The sequence below is a fragment of the Molothrus ater genome, chromosome 24 (assembly GCF_012460135.2).
Source record: "Molothrus ater isolate BHLD 08-10-18 breed brown headed cowbird chromosome 24, BPBGC_Mater_1.1, whole genome shotgun sequence".
Classification (NCBI taxonomy): Eukaryota; Metazoa; Chordata; class Aves; order Passeriformes; family Icteridae; genus Molothrus; species Molothrus ater.
In genome coordinates this window covers 1,290,492-1,308,477 of record NC_050501.2, presented here as the reverse complement: position 1 = coordinate 1,308,477, position 17,986 = coordinate 1,290,492, and the positions used below count along the sequence as shown (strand labels likewise).

The window sequence follows — 17,986 nt, the reverse complement described above, 5'->3', positions numbered from 1 at the left end:
TTAAGGTCACTGAGGGTGGTGTAACATTCCAGTGCTGGTCACTGGTAGGCATCTGAACAATTTTTGGGATTTTTTTGTCTGTAACTCACCCAGCAGGTATTGCTGAGCTCCTTGCTCAGCCTGGCAGGGCTCTGTGCAGAGCCAGGACTAAACCTGTGTGTAAACCTGCAGCATGCTGCAAGGAACCTGCATCAGTGTGGGCATTACTCATTTAAAAACTTCATAAACTCCTTTCTAAAAGCTTAATAAACTCCTCCCTGCTGAGCAGAGAGGTGCCTCAGCCCTCTGGGCTGCAGGGAGTGTGTAAACACTGAGTAGGAGGGGAGTTTGTGCTGCTGTGCAGGGTGTTGGTGGCTGCTGGGACCCTGGACTGGGGCAGGGGAGGGCAGTGCTGCAGTCCCAGCACGTGGCTCAGCTGCTGGGCTTTGGCCTCGAGTCCAGAGTTGGACTCTGGGGGTTTCTTTTTGAATTTGCTTCCTCCTCTCTGCTCAGCAGCTGAGATTTGAGAATGAGAAGCAGGAGAAGGATTTTTCTGCACTTACAACATTTCCAGTCCATGGCAGGCACTGATCCCTGCTCTGGGCCAGGGACAGCAGCCAGGGCACGGCTGGAGCTGGGCCAGGGCAGCTCAGGCTGGAGCTCAGGGCAAGGCTCTTCCCCCAGAGGGTGCTGGCACTGCCCAGGCTGCCCAGGGAATGGGCACGGCCCCGAGGCTGCCAGAGCTCCAGGGATGCCCAGGCTGGGCTTGCTGGGTCCAGGAGCTGGATCAGTGATCCCTGTGGATATTCCAGCCCAGGCTGGGCTTGCTGGGTCCAGGAGCTGGATCAGTGATCCCTGTGGATATTCCAGCCCAGGCTGGGATTGTTGGGGGGTTCAGGAGCTGGATCAGTGATCCCTGTGGATATTCCAGCCCAGGATGGGATTGTTGGGGGGGTCACTGAGCTGGATCAGTGATCCCTGTGGATATTCCAGCTCAGGATGGGATTGTTGGGGGTCCAGGAGCTGGATCAGTGATCCCTGTGGATATTCCAGTCCAGGATGGGATTGTTGGGGGTTTAGGAGCTGGATCAGTGATCCCTGTGGATATTCCAGCTCAGGATGGGATTGTTGGGGGTCCAGGAGCTGGATCAGTGATCCCTGTGGATATTCCAGCTCAGGATGGGATTGTTGGGGGGGTCAGGAGCTGGATCAGTGATCCCTGTGGATATTCCAGCCCAGGATGGGATTGTTGGGGGTTCAGGAGCTGGATCAGTGATCCCTGTGGATATTCCAGCCCAGGATGCCCAGGGTGGGATTGTTGGGAGGTCTGTGCAGGAACAGGAGCTGGACTTGGATCGTCCTTGTGGATCCATTCTGTGCTTCTGTCAGTTTATTTATCCAATAGTTTCAAGTTTATGCTTTATTTTTCTGTTCCAAATGACTCAGTTTTCATCAAATCAAAGTGTTGGTTTTTCTGCTTTGTGTCAGTGTAACCTGAATGTAAATTTGCCAGGTTCATACAGGAGATTTTCCTTGATTCCCACCTGAAATGATGCTGGCTCCTCATGCCTTGAGTCCCTCACCTGAAACCACTGTGAAATATGAGCAGAAACACTTGTGTTAAGGCTTTGTGTGTCTTAAAAGTAATTGCTGGTTGTTCCTTTCCTGTGCATGTATAAATCTAACACACAGAAATAAATCTGTGTGTAATAATACATGTGTGTGTAAAATAATGAGAGTATATAATGTTGTAACTGCTGGGAGTGTTAAAGGTAAGTCATCCTCTGGAGCTGCATAACCTTGTTACAGGCTCTCAGTCTGGAGCAGAAAAATGGCTCTAAACTGTGATTATAATAAAAATAGCAGCAAAGAAAAGCATTTCCTCATGGCCTTTTCTCCCCTCTCTGGATAGGTGCGTTCCATGGATGAACTGAATCACGATTTCCAAGCGCTGGCTCTGGAGGGACGGGCTATGGGAGAGGTAAGTGAGAGGCCTGGAGAAACAAATCTGTGTTTTGGGAGGGGCAAGAAATGAAATAGCAGCTGTTGAGGCTGCTGGGATGAGTGTGATGCTGAGGGTTCTCTGCTCTGCCTGCGAGGTGTGTCTGTGTGTGTGCCTGTGTGTGCCTGTGTGTCTGTGTGTGTGCCTGTGTGTCTGTGTGTGTGCCTGTGTGTGCCTGTGTGTGTCTGTGTGCCTGTGTGTGTCTGTGTGTCTGTGTGTGTGCCTGTGTGCCTGTGTGTCTGTGTGTGTGCCTGTGTGTGTCTGTGTGCCTGTGTGTGTCTGTGTGTCTGTGTGTCTGTGTGTGTGCCTGTGTGTGTGTCTGTGTGTGTGCCTGTGTGTGTCTGTGTGCCTGTGTGTGTCTGTGTGTCTGTGTGTGTCTGTGTGTGTGCCTGTGTGTGTCTGTGTGTCTGTGTGCCTGTGTGTGTCTGTGTGTCTGTGTGTCTGTGTGCGTGGTTTATCCAACTGCAAACCTGCCCGGCCCCAAACCTGCCCGGCCCCAAACCTGCCAGCTCCCAAACCTGCCAGCTCCCAAACCTGCCAGGCCCCAAACCTGCCAGCTCCCAAACCTGCCAGCTCCCAAACCTGCCAGTTCCCAAACCTGCCAGGCCCCAAACCTGCCAGTTCCCAAACCTGCCCGGCCCCAAACCTGCCAGGCCCCAAACCTGCCAGCTCCCAAACCTGCCAGCTCCCAAACCTGCCAGTTCCCAAACCTGCCCGGCCCCAAACCTGCCAGCTCCCAAACCTGCCAGGCCCCAAACCTGCCAGGCCCCAAACCTGCCCGGCCCCAAACCTGCCCGGCCCCAAACCTGCCCGGCCCCAAACCTGCCAGGCCCCAAACCTGCCCGGCCCCAAACCTGCCAGGCTGGAATCCATCTCAGAGGGAGGAACAGTTAAACTTCCACCTGTTGGCTCATCCAGCAGGAGAGAGTGGCTGCACAACAACAGCTCCAAATCCAGCTGGGAACAGGTGTCCCAAGCCTTGGAGCAGGTTTATTTTGGGATTCACTGAGCTCAGACCTCGTTGGGCTGTGGGCCATTGTCTGCTGCTCTGTTTCCAGTCCTGGCCACCTTTTTTTGGCTCTTGCAGAAAGGCCAGGGCTGTGTTTAGGGTTTGCAGTAACTGGGCAGGGTGAGCCAGGGCTGCAGGGTGAATAAGAGCAGGGCACAGATAATGGCCCTGCAGCTGGAACTTCACAGACCCCCAGCCAGAGTTAATTTGATCTGTCACAGCAGCAAGGAGGTGGCACATTGAGGGGGAAATGCCCACTGGTTTTCTTGGAAAAAAGAGAATTTATCTGGTTTTGGAGTGACCTGAAAGAATAGCTTGTTCCTGTGGGTTCCTGGAAGTTGGATGGAAAGACTTCTTTGCCTTGCCTGGTTCCTTCTGCCTTTAGTGAGTCCCTTGTGGAAGGACAGAGGAGAAAATCATGTCTGGTAGGAGGATGGTCATGTGTGGCAGCTCAGCTTGATGCAAGTCTGATGCTCCTCTCAAGCTCAGACCAGTTTATTTCCATGTTTAATCCATCCTCTCTGTTACCCAGTGCATGAGCCAGGTGTGAAAAACAAAAACCCCTGGAACCCTGAAGTAGCTGTTGTGGAGAAAAAGAGCAAACCAGGACAGTGGTGTGGTGGGATTCATAGGGAGGTGCCCTCTCTCAGGTCAAAGACTTCCTTCCTTCCTTCCTTCCTTCCTTCCTTCCTTCCTTCCTTCCTTCCTTCCTTCCTTCCTTCCTTCCTTCCTTCCTTCCTTCCTTCCTTCCTTCCTTCCTTCCTTCCTTCCTTCCTTCCTTCCTTCCTTCCTTCCTTCCTTCCTTCCTTCCTTCCTTCCTTCCTTCCTTCCTTCCTTCCTTCCTTCCTTCCTTCCTTCCTTCCTTCCTTCCTTCCTTCCTTCCTTCCTTCCTTCCTTCCTTCCTTCCTTCCTTCCTTCCTTCCTTCCTTCCTTCCTTCCTTCCTTCCTTCCTTCCTTCCTTCCTTCCTTCCTTCCTTCCTTCCTTCCTTCCTTCCTTCCTTCCTTCCTTCCTTCCTTCCTTCCTTCCTTCCTTCCTTCCTTCCTTCCTTCCTTCCTTCCTTCCTTCCTTCCTTCCTTCCTTCCTTCCTTCCTTCCTTCCTTCCTTCCTTCCTTCCTTCCTTCCTTCCTTCCTTCCTTCCTTCCTTCCTTCCTTCCTTCCTTCCTTCCTTCCTTCCTTCCTTCCTTCCTTCCTTCCTTCCTTCCTTCCTTCCTTCCTTCCTTCCTTCCTTCCTTCCTTCCTTCCTTCCTTCCTTCCTTCCTTCCTTCCTTCCTTCCTTCCTTCCTTCCTTCCTTCCTTCCTTCCTTCCTTCCTTCCTTCCTTCCTTCCTTCCTTCCTTCCTTCCTTCCTTCCTTCCTCTGTTTCTTCCTCCATCCCTGCCTTCTCTCCCTTTTCTTCTGTGGAAAACCATAATCCAGGATTGGATTTTGATGTGACTTGAGAGGAAAATCCATTTCTCCAGGTTGGATGAATTTACCCCAAGACTATTGACTAAGAGGAGGTGAAAATGATTTTCAAAGGAGCAAACCTGACATTAAAAACCTGCCTGAAGCTGCTGCACAGCAGCTGCTGTGCTCCATGTGCAGCTTGCCTGTGGAATGCTGGGGGTGGGAATGTTCTCAGAGATGAGTTTGTGACGCCTCATTTGGGCAGGAGGTTCATTCCCAGAGAGAGAGAGAGCCCAGGCTGCCTGGGAGCAGGTTCACAGTGAGCACAGCACTCGTCTGCTTGTCAGGACACAAGGTCACCGAGCTGGAACGCCTGAAGGAATTCCTAAAAATGCTGACTTCTCCCACCTTTTGGTTTAGTTAGGCATTTCTGAGAGTTTGGGTTTGTGTTTTGGAGCTTTGCCTCCCAGTGATGACTCATTTTTTCCCCCTTCTTGTAACTGTGATGCAGAAAGTTTTGGCAGTGGCATCCTTTTGTCACTGGGCTTTTGCACATGCTGGAATGAGCGGGTTTTTCTGGGAAAGGTGACATCTCACCCTTCTCTTTCAGCTAAACCACTGTTTCTTGTCTCTTGGGGCTTTTCTCCCTCAGTCTCACAGTTTCCATTCTTTACCCATGGAATTTTCTCTGTATCTCTCCAAGGCTGATTTCAGGAGATCCCACAGGATCTGTTTTGGCTTTCAGGACCATGGTCCTCACCTGGGTTTTGTGCAGTTTAGATGCCTTAGAAACCAGAAGGTGGTTTCTACCCCTTCTGCTCCTGGAATGAGAAGGAGACTTGGGGAGAAAGGCAGGGAGTCTGAAATAAATGATACTGAAATAAATTGATAGTGGAGAAAGGTGAGGAAGACCATTTCTGCATTTAATGTTCGATTTCTTTTATCTTCTGGTTTCCTTGCTCCTTGTTAAGCACCGTCATAATTTCAGTGATGGAAGGTGTTAGTGAAAACATCAGAGCAGTTTGTTAAAGAGCACTGTCAAACAGTTAAATCTCTTATCTATCCTGCTCTCAAAATGTAGATAATGCTTGGAGATCAACAGATATCCTTATCTGGGAGCATTAAGAATAATTTAAAAGCACCCACAACTTCCTTCTCTCTTGGGGCTGTTTCCATCCTCAGACTCCCAGCCTCACATTCCCCAATTTCCAGCGAGTGGAAGTGCAATATTTTCTCAAGCAGGGATTGAAAAGGGTCCCAGAGCCCCCTTTTCTCCACTCTGAACTGTGAAAGCTTTGTGCTGTTGGTAGTGGCTGGTCAGTAATGTTAAAGCAGCTCTGGGGCAGGGGATGTTGTGCCTCTGCTCCAGCAGCTGCTCCAGGCTGTTCTCTGGGATGAAGAACTCACCTTGGAGCTTTGTCTGGCAGCTCCATGTGGGATTTTGGTGCTGTGGCTCAGCCCAGCACATCTGGCCCTTGATCCCACAGCCCTGCCCCTTATCTTTGCCTTAACACAAGCCCTGCAAGTTCCCTTTGTCCCCCAGCCTCAGGATGGGCAGCTGCATGTCTGCTTTTCCTCGCTGAAATCCCTTGGGTTTCATTATCCCTTTGCAGCAGGAAATATGGGTGCAGTGTCTCTGGGGACAGCACAGAGGGGCTCTGAGGTGCAGCTGGGTTTGTCCCCAACCCTCCCAGGCGTTTGGGACCTTGGATTTGGAATAGGTTGTGCAAAGTCTGTGTCTGGAGTCAGGAGCAGCTGGGTGAGGTGCTGGTGAAACTTAATCCCGAGGGTGGGAGGAGGATGGGGACACAGAGCATGAGGCAACTGGAGGTGCTTAACTCAAACCTGGAGGTGCTTAACTCAAACCTGGAGGTGCTTAACTCAAACCTGGAGGGCTGGGGGTAGCAGGGAATTGCAGCCTGCCCTGCAAGAGAAGTGCTGGTAAGAAAGAATGATGCATTTCTCTGGAAGTGTTTAATTACTGCTGGGCTGCTGCCCTTGCAGGGGGCAGTGCTGGGATCACTGAGTGTGGGCAGTGAAATTCCTGCAGCCCCTGGGGATCCTTGTGGGGGAACTCTGGGACATCAGGACCTGGAGAGGCAGGGACAGGGGTAGGGGACAGCAGCCAGGGAGCTGGGCCAGGGCAGCTCAGGCTGGAGCTCAGGGCAAGGCTCTTCCCCCAGAGGGTGCTGGGCACTGCCCAGGCTGCCCAGGGAATGGGCACGGCCCCGAGGCTGCCAGAGCTCCAGGGATGCCCAGGCTGGGCTTGTTGGGGGTCCAGGAGCTGGATCAGTGATCCCTGTGGATATTCCAGCCCAGGATGGGATTGTTGGGGGGTTCAGGAGCTGGATCAGTGATCCCTGTGGATATTCCAGCCCAGGATGGGATTGTTGGGGGTTCAGGAGCTGGATCAGTGATCTCTGTGGATATTCCAGCCCAGAATGGGATTGTTGGGGGTTCAGGAGCTGGATCAGTGATCCCTGTGGATATTCCAGCCCAGGATGGGATTGTTGGGGGGTCACTAAGCTGGATCAGTGATCCCTGTGGATATTCCAGCTCAGGATGGGATTGTTGGGGGGTTCAGGAGCTGGATCAGTGATCCCTGTGGATATTCCAGCTCAGGATGGGATTGTTGGGGGGTTCAGGAGCTGGATCAGTGATCCCTGTGGATATTCCAGCTCAGGATATTCCATGGTTCTGGGCCCATGTCCATGGTTAAAGGTGCAGCTGGGCAGGTTCTGGAGAAGCCCCTGCAGAGGGACACAGTCCCAGTGGTGCTGAGACTGGGGCTGGACACTTGTGTACCTGGATTAAAGAAAACAACCACAAATCAAACAAAAATGAAGGAAAAAACCACGCCAAACTAAACCCCTGTGCCTCTGCTTTCCATGCTACTGATGTGCTGTGTTCCCATAAATTTATGATTTATTGGCCCCATAAATTGATGATTCATTGGCAGCTGGGGAGTCCTGGCATTGGCAGTAATGTTTGGGTTGGGTTTTTCAGTTTCCCCAGTGCTGGCTGCACTGAAGATGGGAATGGAGCCAGGATGGAGATGGGAACAGTGGGGCCAGGATGGAGATGGGAACAGTGGTGCCAGGATGGAGATGGGAACAGTGGGGCCAGGATGGAAATGGGAACAGTGGTGCCAGGATGGAGATGGGAACAGTGGGGCCAGGATGGAAATGGGAACAGTGGGGCCAGGATGGAAATGGGAACAGTGGTGCCAGGATGGAAATGGGGACAGTGGGGCCAGGATGGAAATGGGAACAGTGGGGCTGGGATGGAGATGGGATCAGTGGAGCAAGGTTGGTTATGGTGCCACAGCAGCTCCCCTGGCACTTCAGGAAAGCTCAGAGCAGGGCTGGGAGCAGACCTGAGCAGGAGCACAAGGAATGGTCAGACATTCCCAATCCTATGCTCCCTTTCCTGTTCTCTCCCCAGAGCTGTGAGCAGTGGGAGTCCCAGAGCAGGCAGGGAATGCCAGTTCCATGCAGGGCAGTGCCAGGGATGTGCAGGGCAGTGCAGGGCTGGCATTGCTGCCAGGTGCTCCCCTCCCTGTGCAGGGCTGGCACTGCTGGCACTGCTGGCACCGCTGCCAGGTGCTCCCCTCCCTGTGCAGGGCTGGCACTGCTGGCACTGCTGCCAGGTGCTCCCCTCCCTCTGCAGGGCTGGCACTGCTGGCACCGCTGCCAGGTGCTCCCCTCCCTGTGCAGGGCTGGCATTGCTGGCAGTGCTGCCAGGTGCTCCCCTCCCTGTGCAGGGCTGGCACTGCTGGCAGTGCTGCCAGGTGCTCCCCTCCCTGTGCAGGGCTGGCACCGCTGCCAGGTGCTCCCCTCCCTGCCCGAGCTGGAAGGGGCTGATAACATCTGTGGTACAAAGCAGGACCTGTACACACCCATCAACACCCGCTCTGCCTTCCCTGCCTGTTGCTGCAGACAAACCCAGTTCTGCACTGCACAGATGGCTGCTTTTATCTTAATATTTGCTTTGTCTAAGGGGGATCAGTTTTCTTAATTTGTCTAATTCATAATCCCATCTCAGTGGGATCTCTGTGCCCTGGCTGCTGGAAGAATTGCTTTTGTTGATGATGGGTAAGTCCTCCCCTCCTCCCTGCTCTGCCAAATTGAATATTGGCCTAACTGGTAAGTCCTTTGTAAGAGGGCTTAGCAGGATTATTTTCATACTGGATAGGGTCAATTTTAATAAAAACCAGGGAATGAATAAACCACTCTGATTTTAAACCACTCCTTGTTCTTTTGAAATTTCCAACCTGCACAACTGCATGAGAGTCATTTAAAATACGCCTTTTTTTTTTTCCTTCCATTGCAACTGACAACTTTCCCTGAGGAAAAATTCATTGTCTTAGCAGCCTGTTGCATAATTGCAGCCGATTGCTGCTTGCTAATGCTCTGTGTTGGTTGGAGCAGCACTTGACAGAACAAAGCCCCCTCCACTCGTTAGCATCTGTTAATATTGGCTTTGGGGTTTCCCTGATGTCCGTAAATAGCTCTGGAATCTCCGTGTGGGGTAAACCTCTGTTTGTTTCTGCTGATGGTGCAGAGCTTCCAGGTGGAATCTTGGTGTTTCTGGTGGGGAGAGGTGAAACTGGAGGGGACAGGGCTGGGCTTTGTGCAGGAGCAGGGGCTGTGCAGGACACAGTGAGAATTCAAATGTTTTGTGAGCCTTGGGTGTGAGCCGCTGCAGAATTCAGAAGGTGTTGGGGTGCAGTTCTGCAGGACTGTGCTGGTAAAGGTTTTCTTTTCCTTAGGAAAGGGGAGGAGGAGAGCAGGGCAGAGAGGGCAGGCCTGGATTAGCTGCAGGTCCCTCTCCAGCTGGAAATGCTGGTGCAGCCCCGGGTGTGCTGGAGCTGCTGCAGGGGTGGGAGAGTCCCAGAGTGCTCCGGGTGGGGAGGGGGCTCAGAGCCCACCCAGTTCCACCCCAGGGCCACCTCCCACCGTGCCAGGTGCTCCAGCCTGGCCTGGGCACTGCCAGGGCTCCAGGGGCAGCCACAGCTGCTCTGGCAATTCCAGCCCAGCCCCTGCCCACCCTGCCAGGGAGGAATTTCTTCCCAAGTAGAAATAAAGGATGAGAGGGGTTTGGGCCCTGCAGGACAGGGCAGAGGCAGGAGAGAATGAGCAGAACAGAGAAATTTCCAACCTTAGCAATTCCATGATTTTCTTTTTAGGGATACAAGAGAGGGATTTCTACAAGGCCTGGAGGGACAGGAGGCAGGGAATGGCTGCCAGTGGCAGAGGGCAGGGCTGGATGGGATCTTGGCAATTGGGAATTGTTCCCTGGCAGGGTGGGCAGGGGCTGGGCTGGAATTGCCAGAGCAGCTGTGGCTGCCCCTGGAGCCCTGGCAGTGCCCAAGGCCAGGCTGGACATTGGGGCTGGCAGCACCTGGCACAGTGGGAGGTGGCCCTGGGCTGCAATGAGCTGGCATTGAAGATCCCTTCCCACCCAAACCACTCTGGCATTCCCATTCCTCAATCCAGGATGGAAACCAGCACCAAAAACCATTGCAGCAAATGGAGAAAGGAAAGGAAAGAATGATTTCCTGCATGGTTCCAGGTGCCCCCAGTGCCATTTGCCACAGGGGTTTGTAGCCTGGCAAGGCCTGGTTGGAGAGGTTTGGGCTCTGCCAGGGTGCCCAGAGCAGCTGTGGCTGCCCCTGGAGCCCTGGCAGTGCCCAAGGCCAGGCTGGACATTGGGGCTGGCAGCACCTGGCACAGTGGGAGGTGGCCCTGCCATGGCAGGGGTGGCACTGGATGAGGTTTAAGATCCTTCCCACCCAAAGCATTCTGGGATTCCATGATTGGAGCTGTGGCTGCAGAACATTTTGTGTCCTGCACTGTGAGGTGTTGTCAGGGGTATTGGGAAGTGTTTTAATTGCAGGTAAAATTCAGTTGAATCAGTTTGTGCTGCTTTCTGTTCAAAATTCCTCGCAATGCCATGAGCAGAGTTGTTATTTCTGCACTGTGGCATGAGCAGGAATAAAAATAGCTGCATTTGAAGAAATATGGGAATGACAGAAACTTAAAAGAATTTGCAAGACACCTGAGGTGTGCTGATGTTTATAAATACTGGAGAGCAGTGGCTTGGCTTGTCCCCCCCTCCTGGTGCAGATGGAGGAGCAGGTTCATCTGTGTTTGGGACTGATGGCTGCTCATGGGAGCCTCCTGCCCTTCCCTTTGGGGTTGTTTTGGGATGGCAGGAAGGGGAGCATGGGGCAAGGTCCCTGCTTTTATCCTCGAGCAGCCTGCACCGTGTTGAGGGTGTGAGGAGAAATCCTGTCTGAAATCACTGCAGACTGATTGGTTTTGTAAACAAACAGCTCTTTGTTGAGCTGGGGAGGAAATGGAGAGCACAACTTTGTGATTGTGCTTTAAACCAGCACAGGAGAGGTGTGAAATCAGTTCTTGCTGCTTCCTCTGCATCCAGCAGCTGATTTACTCCTCAACTCAGCCTTAGATTTGCACTTCTGCTGCTGGAGTTATCAGCAGGAGTTGGTATCAGTCTGGATATTGAATTTGATATCAATCAGGGCATGGAATTTGATACCAAATTGAGATACTGAAGTGGTTATCAGGATATTTAATTTGCTATCAGTCAGGGTATTGAAACAGATAGCAATCAGGATTTATCACCACTCCTGATCCAGAGGAGAGATCCCCAGAGCTGATGATTCTTGTTTGTTCCATGGTAATTTCAAGCACATTCAGGTTCTTTTCATCTTCAGTGCCTTGAGTTTTATCCCAGCTTGAGGCAAGGCTCATTTCATGGTTAATTTGCTGTGAATGTGCTGCTGGGAATTCCATCCATCCCATCCAGAGGATTTCCTGGGATATTGTCCCCTGGTCACCTCAGGGCTGGGAATTCCCAGTGTGGAGGTGATCCCTGGTGAAACTGTTCCCAAACCCCCTAAAGAACGGGAGGAAGGATTCAGGAGAGGGATTTTAACAAGAGATGGAGGGACAGGAGGCAGGGAATGGCTGCCAGTGGCAGAGGGCAGGGCTGGATGGGATCTTGGGAATTGGGAATTGTTCCCTGGCAGGGTGGGCAGGGGCTGGGCTGGAATTGCCAGGGAAGCTGTTCTGTCTCCCCCTGCAGAGCCAGGACCCCTGGGCTATCCCAGCTCAGAGTGGCTCTGTCCCATTCCGCACACGGCACGTGCTGCCCTCCCTCCCATCAGTGTTCCCAAAGAACCCCTGCAGCCCCAGAGTCCCCAGCACAAGGAGAAATGGGGACTCCTGAGCTTTCCTGTCCCTGATTTCCTGTCACTCCAGCACAAGGAGAAATGGGAATTCTGAGCTTTCCTGTCACTCCAGCACAAGGAGAAATGGGAATTCCTGAGCTTTGCTGTCCCTCCTGCAGAAGGAGAAATGGGAATTCCTGAGCTTTGCTGTCCCTCTGGCAAAGGAGAAATGGGAATTCCTGAGCTTTCCTGTCCCTCTGGCAAAGGAGAAATGGGAATTCCTGAGCTTTCCTGTCCCTCTGGCAAAGGAGAAATGGGAATTCCTGAGCTTTGCTGTCCCTGTGGCAAAGGAGAAATGGGAATTCCTGAGCTTTCCTGTCCTTCCTGCAGAAGGAGAAATGGGAATTCCTGAGCTTTCCTGTCCCTCCTGCAAAGGAGAAATGGGAATTCCTGAGCTTTGCTGTCCCTCCTGCAGAAGGAGAAATGGAAGTTCCTGGGCTTTTCTCTCCCTGATTTCCTGGCCCTCCAGCAGCAGCTCCCATTGGCAGGCAGGAATTTATTCCCAGATGACCTCAGGAAAACTCACAATATTTTCCCCCTCTTTCTTTTCCTTGTGAGTGCAGAGAGGCTGGAGAGTGTCTGTGAGTGTCTGATGTGTGGGGGGCTCCTGGAGCTGGGAGGACAATCAGGAGTGGGGAGATGGAATTGTTCCCTCAGCTTTCACCTGGGAGATGTCAATATTTGATTATCTCAGTTCTGTGTAATGGTTGATAGCTGATAGAAGGGAGACGCTTATGGGGTTTATGTTTGCATTTTATACTTATTTTAATCATGCTTTGCTTTGTTCTGTTCTTTTTTTTTGTTTATTTGTTTTTTGTTTTGTTTTGTTTTTGTTTTTTTTTTTAATTGCAGCAGCTGTTGCCGGGTAAAAAGTTTTGGGAATCTGATGATTCCAGCAAAGATGGACCAAAAGGGATATTTCTGGGAGATCAGTGGAGAGACAGTGCTTGGGGAACATCAGGTAGCTCAATTATTTCCTTAATTTAGTTGGGGTTGAATACAGAAATGTGCAATTTATTTACTCAAAGTCCATGGCCAGGCTGGATGACACAGCTTTGAAAAGATTTAAAAACCCATCTGGCTTATATAATAAAAATAAACAGAAAATCTCACTTTGCTTTGTGATAAAATTAGGATATCCATGGATGTCAGAACATTGTCTAATGTGAATATGTGTAAATTCATGTCTATCTGCTTAAAAACCTTAAATTACCCTTAAAATTTCAATTTCTGATGTGTTTTCTGCCTTGGGATGGATCAGCTGAAAGTTTGAACAAAGGTCTTGGACAACAAGATGAATAAAAAAAATCCCTTCATTTTAAAATACTAAATCAACCAAACAAAACCCATCATTCAGTTAAAAAAAATCAAAATGATGTTTTGAATTAGCGTTGAGTTAAATCTGCCAAAGATTTTGTTCTTGCATCAGAGACTGTCCCTGATTTTGAACTCTGGGGGAGAATATTTAGGGAAAAAAACAACCTGCAAGTGCTGGGTTTGAAATGCTGATCTTTGATTTGTTCTGTCCATGGGTTTTGTGTCATGAATCTGCTCCTGAACCTCAGCTGGGGTCTGGTGCAGCTCCCAAAACCTGCAGCTCCCAGGAAATGGCATTTGCAGCTCCCAGGAAATGGCATTTACAGCTCCCAGGAAATGGCATTTACAGCTCCCAGGAAATGGCATTTACAGCTCCCAGGAAATGGCATTTGCAGCTCCCAGGAAATGGCATTTACCTCACTGTTGTGTGAGGTTTTCCCTGATGAAAATGCCCATTTTTAAATTAGTACTAAGACTTTGTTTTATTATTTCCACTGGAAAATGGCCATGAAAAGGGGACAGAGCTTCTCCAGATGTGCCTGCCTGGGTCAGTCTGGGCACTGGGGGATTTTGGGTGCTGCTGCCTGTCCCACCCTTGGGAGCACCTTGTGTCTGCCTTAGTCCAGCCTGGAGCTGAGGGGGATTGGGGCTGAGCCAGGCTTTGGGACCAGCTGAGCTTGGGATTTTCTCCCCCAGGCCCTTCTCATCCCTCCCTGTGCTGGTTCCCATTCATCCCACAGCTCTTCCCTCCCTGCCTGTTGCCTGGAACAGAGAATTCCTTTCCCTTTTTCCCTTTCCCCCCCTTTTTCCCCCCCTTTTTCCCCCCCTTTTCCCCCCCTTTTCCTCATTTTTCCCCCCTTTTTCCCCCCTTTTCCTCCTTTTTCCCCCCCTTTTCCTCCTTTTCCCCCCCTTTTTCCCCCCTTTTTCCCCCCTTTTTCCCCCCCTTTTCCCCCCCTTTTCCCCCCCTTTTTCCCCCCTTTTCCCCCCCTTTTCCCCCCCTTTTCCTCCTTTTTCCCCCCTTTTTTCCCCCCTTTTCCCTCCTTCCCCCCTTTTCCCCCCTTTTTTTCCCCCCTTTTCCCCCCCCCTTTTCCCCTTTTTTTTCCCCCTTTCCCCTCCCCTTTTGAGGTCTCTCCCCTCCCCAGGCAGGGATTTTTGCAGAGCCCAGCAGGATTTGGAGCCCCCGAGTCTGCCCTGCTTGGACCTCAAAGCCTCGGGGATGGCAAAGGGCTGGGGTGGTGCAGGGGGACAGGGGGATGAGGAAGGAGAAATGAACTCCTCAGGAACCTTTCCTTGAGGAAAGAGCAGCCAAAAAAATCTCTGATCCTGACATGGTGGAGCAGCAGGATCATGGTTTAAATGACAAGCCAAAACTTGTTTTCATTGTACTAATGCAAGAATTGTACTAAAACTAAAAACTAAACCTTTGGGTTTTTAATTGCAACCTTTAATTCCTCTCACATTTCTGACATTTTATGAGTTCAGATTTTAAACCTAGCTCTCACTTGCAGGTTTACATGTTGTAGTATTTAAAAAATGAGAAAGCCATCCTGGTTTAACGAATGGACATCAGCAGAATCACAAAGTTGGCACTTCTGAGTGCAAAAAAGCCCCTGGGGAGTACATATTGAATGATTTAATTTGCCTCCTTTGAATGGTTGGATGTGCTTGTGAGAGTTTCCCATGTTTTGTTCCAGATCACTCTGTTTCCCAGCCAATTATGGTGCAGAGAAGACCTGGGCAGGGCTTCCATGTGAACAGTGAAGTGAACTCAGTGCTGTCCCCACGCTCTGAGAGCGGAGGGCTGGGGGTGAGCATGGTGGAGTATGTGCTGAGCTCATCTCCTGGAGACTCCTGCCTAAGGAAAGGAGCATTTGTAAGTGCCTCATTGCCTCATCTCTGTTCTTTCCTCCCTTTGCTGCTTGGTTTGCTTGGCTGTGAATCATTTCTAGGGCAGAGTTTCTCTCTTTGCTCTCAGTTCAGCTCTTCTCTCAAACAGGGCAGGTTTAGTCTTTGCCTTGGGGGTGTGGGGTGGGAGATGGGAAGGTGCTGGCATTCCCTGGATCCTTGGAAAAGCCCCCCAGCAGAAACAGCCCATCCATGCTAATCCTTGGAAAAGGTCCCACAAACCTGCACTGGGCCTGTGGCTGCCTTGGTGTGTGATGGTGTCACAGGGGTCCCAGGATGAGGGAAGGGATGAGGTTTCAGAAGGCTGATTTATTATTTTATTTTATATATATTATATTAAAATTAGACTAAAATAATAAAAGCAAAGGTTTCATCAGAAGGCAGGCTAAGAATAGAAAAAGAAAGAATGATAACAAAGGTTTGTTTCCTGGACAGAGAGCCTGAGCCAGCTGGGCTGTGACTGGCCATTAATTAGAAACAACCACATGAGGCCAATCCCAGATGCCCCTGTTGCATTCCACAGCAGCAGATAACCATTGGGTACATTTTGTTCCTGAGGCCTCTCAGCTTCTCAGGGGAAAAAATCCTAAAAAAAGGGTTTTTCAGAAAATATCACAGCTACATTGGTGCTGATCCCAAAAATGGGATTCCAGCTCCAAACCCTTTACCTGGTGATAATGTCATGGCATAATGCTCATCCTTGTCCTGGAGGTTTTCCTCATGCTGTTTTTTGGGATAAACCCCCCCTAACAAATAGATTGGTGTCAGGCACCCTTCCCTGGAGCTCCTGCTTGTGGCTGGATGTGTTTCCCAGCTGGGGTTGCTGGGCAGGCTGGGGATTGGCACCCCCCTTTTGTGGGGTGGGGAAGGGGCACAGCCTCCAGTTCGTGGATGTGGGGAGAGCTGGCACCAAACCCAGCCTGGAGTGGGGAAAGGGCTCCAGAAATGTGGGAGAGCCTCCTTTGGCTGCTGTCCTCTGCAGCTGCCCTCAGCCTGCTGGGGTTGCTGGCCCTCACTGGGGCTGCCCAGGGAGCTGGGAGAGCCCTGGGGCAGAGCAAGGAGGATTTTTGGGGAGAGCCCTGGGGCAGAGCAAGGAGGATTTTTGGGGAGAGCCCTGGGGCAGAGCAAGGAGGATTTTTGGGGAGAGCCCTGGGGCAGAGCAAGGAGGATTTTTGGGGAGAGCCCTGGGGCAGAGCAAGGAGGATTTTTGGGGAGAGCCCTGGGGCAGAGCAAGGAGGATTTTTGGGGAGAGCCCTGGGGCAGAGCAAGGAGGATTTTTGGGATGTGAGCATTCAGAGCAAGGAGCCAATTTATCCCAGCTGGCGGCCAGGGAGGAGTGTCACCACAATCAGAGTGACAGTGGTGACACAGCTGTCACTGCTGAGCACCCCCTTGTTTGGGGTTGGATTTACAGGTGGCATTTCCAAGGAATATTAAGGAAACACAATTTGTTTTCTTTCAGAAGCAACAGCAAAAGATTTTTGCTTTTAGAACAATTTCTTTTTCTCTAAATATGAGGGAAAATCCCTCCCTCCAATCAGAGAGAGTGGGAAAAGGGTTCAGTGGATAGAGGCAGAAATGCTGTGTGCAGAGCACTTCTCCCTCCAGTCAAGTGGAAGGCAGGCTTTGGATGGCTGTCCCTGTGGCAGCACCAAAGCTCTCTCTGATAAATATGTTTATATGCCCTGTGCTGGTTTTTATCATAAATTATGTTGTTTTTCCTCTCCCTTTTGTTGTTCAAAACAATGCCCCAGGCATCATCACCCTTTATTCTCCTCCCAAGTGCAATAAAATGCAGACACGCTGCAGATGTAACAGCACTCATGGAATGCTCAACAGAACAGAAATCCTTTTTTTCCCCTCTTTTTTTTTCCCCTTTTCTCCCAAAGAAATGTGCTTCAGGATCACAGGGGCTAATGATTGAGGCAGTGATTTATTTGAGTGTTCCTGAATGAGCTGTGCTTTGGAATTCACTGTTGATGCCTCCAAAACTGAGGTGATTTTCAAACACTTGTCCAGTCAAGAGCAGTGTCTGACACTGAGCCAGGCTCTTCAGAGAGGCACTAATTCACTTTATGTCCCTGCAGCATTTGCTGGTGTTGATTTTGAAGTGCTGAAGTCCCATCTAGAAAGAGAACTCCTTAAAATTATTTTGGGATGGGATTTTTAGAGCCTATAAAAGCAAACCTTGAGTTACTAAATGAAGAAACCTGAAGAGATGAAGCAGCTCTTGGAAGAGTGAGAGCTAATTCCCTTATTTCTTTGATTATTATTGAATATTTTGCATTTTTAACGATTTTTTTGGGTAGGAATTAATGTTTACAAGTGACTTCTTTTATGGTGACACGTGTCTTTGATTCGTTACCATCTTGGGGTAACAGGAAAATTGATTTGAAAACTCAGCTTATGAAAACAATGTCTCTTTTGCCCAGGGGCCAAGGGATGCAGAGAGTGATGAGAATGACAAAGGGGATAAGAAAAGCAAGGGCACGTTTGATGGAGATAAACTGGGAGATCTGAAGGAGGAGGGGGATGTGATGGATAAATCCAATGGTTTGCCTGTCCAGAACGGGATCGACGCCGACGTCAAAGACTTCAGGTACGTGCATGGGTGCTCAGTAATTAATCAATTATAGCAATCACTGCTGGGGTCTAAACTCAGCCCTGCAGGCTCCACGGGGGGAGAATGGGAAGGGGAAAAGTGAAAATTCAGACATTTAAATGGGCAAAGGAAAAACTGGGCCTGGAAGTGAAGCTAAGGCAGGAATTGATGGGGCACATCCCAGAGGAGGTGTCAGGGCCCCATTCCCAGGGAAGCTGGGGGTCACTGCAGCATCTCCCTGCCCAGGAGAGGCTGAGGGAGCTGGGGCTGCTCAGCCTTGAGGGGGGCCCTGACCCCTGGATATCACCCAGTGTCCCTGTCTGTCCCTGTCTGTCTGTCCCTGTGTGTCCCTGTGTGTCCCTGTGTGTCCCTGTCTGTGTGTCCCTGTGTGTCCCTGTCTGTGTGTCCCTGTCTGTCCCTGTGTGTCCCTGTCTGTGTTCCTGTGTGTCTGTCCCTGTGTGTCCCTGTCTGTCCCTGTCCCTGTGTGTCCCTGTGTGTCCCTGTCTGTGTGTCCCTGTGTGTCCCTGT

General features: G+C 50.9%; 1 protein-coding gene across 7 annotated transcripts in view; it reads left to right on the top strand.

The window, feature by feature from the left end:
• PUM1 (pumilio RNA binding family member 1) overlaps positions 1-17,986 on the top strand; it is a 94,276-nt gene that overhangs the window by 19,830 nt on the left and 56,460 nt on the right. For 5 of the 7 annotated variants that reach the window (XM_036396954.2, XM_036396951.2, XM_036396953.2 and 2 more), the window contains exons 3-6: positions 1,892-1,960; positions 12,487-12,595; positions 14,646-14,824; positions 17,289-17,455. In XM_036396954.2, the coding sequence (XP_036252847.1) occupies positions 1,892-1,960; positions 12,487-12,595; positions 14,646-14,824; positions 17,289-17,455 (524 nt within the window). The remainder of the gene's footprint in view (positions 1-1,891; positions 1,961-12,486; positions 12,596-14,645; positions 14,825-17,288; positions 17,456-17,986) is intronic. The other 2 variants (XM_036396955.2, XM_036396952.2) reach the window with 1 other exon arrangement.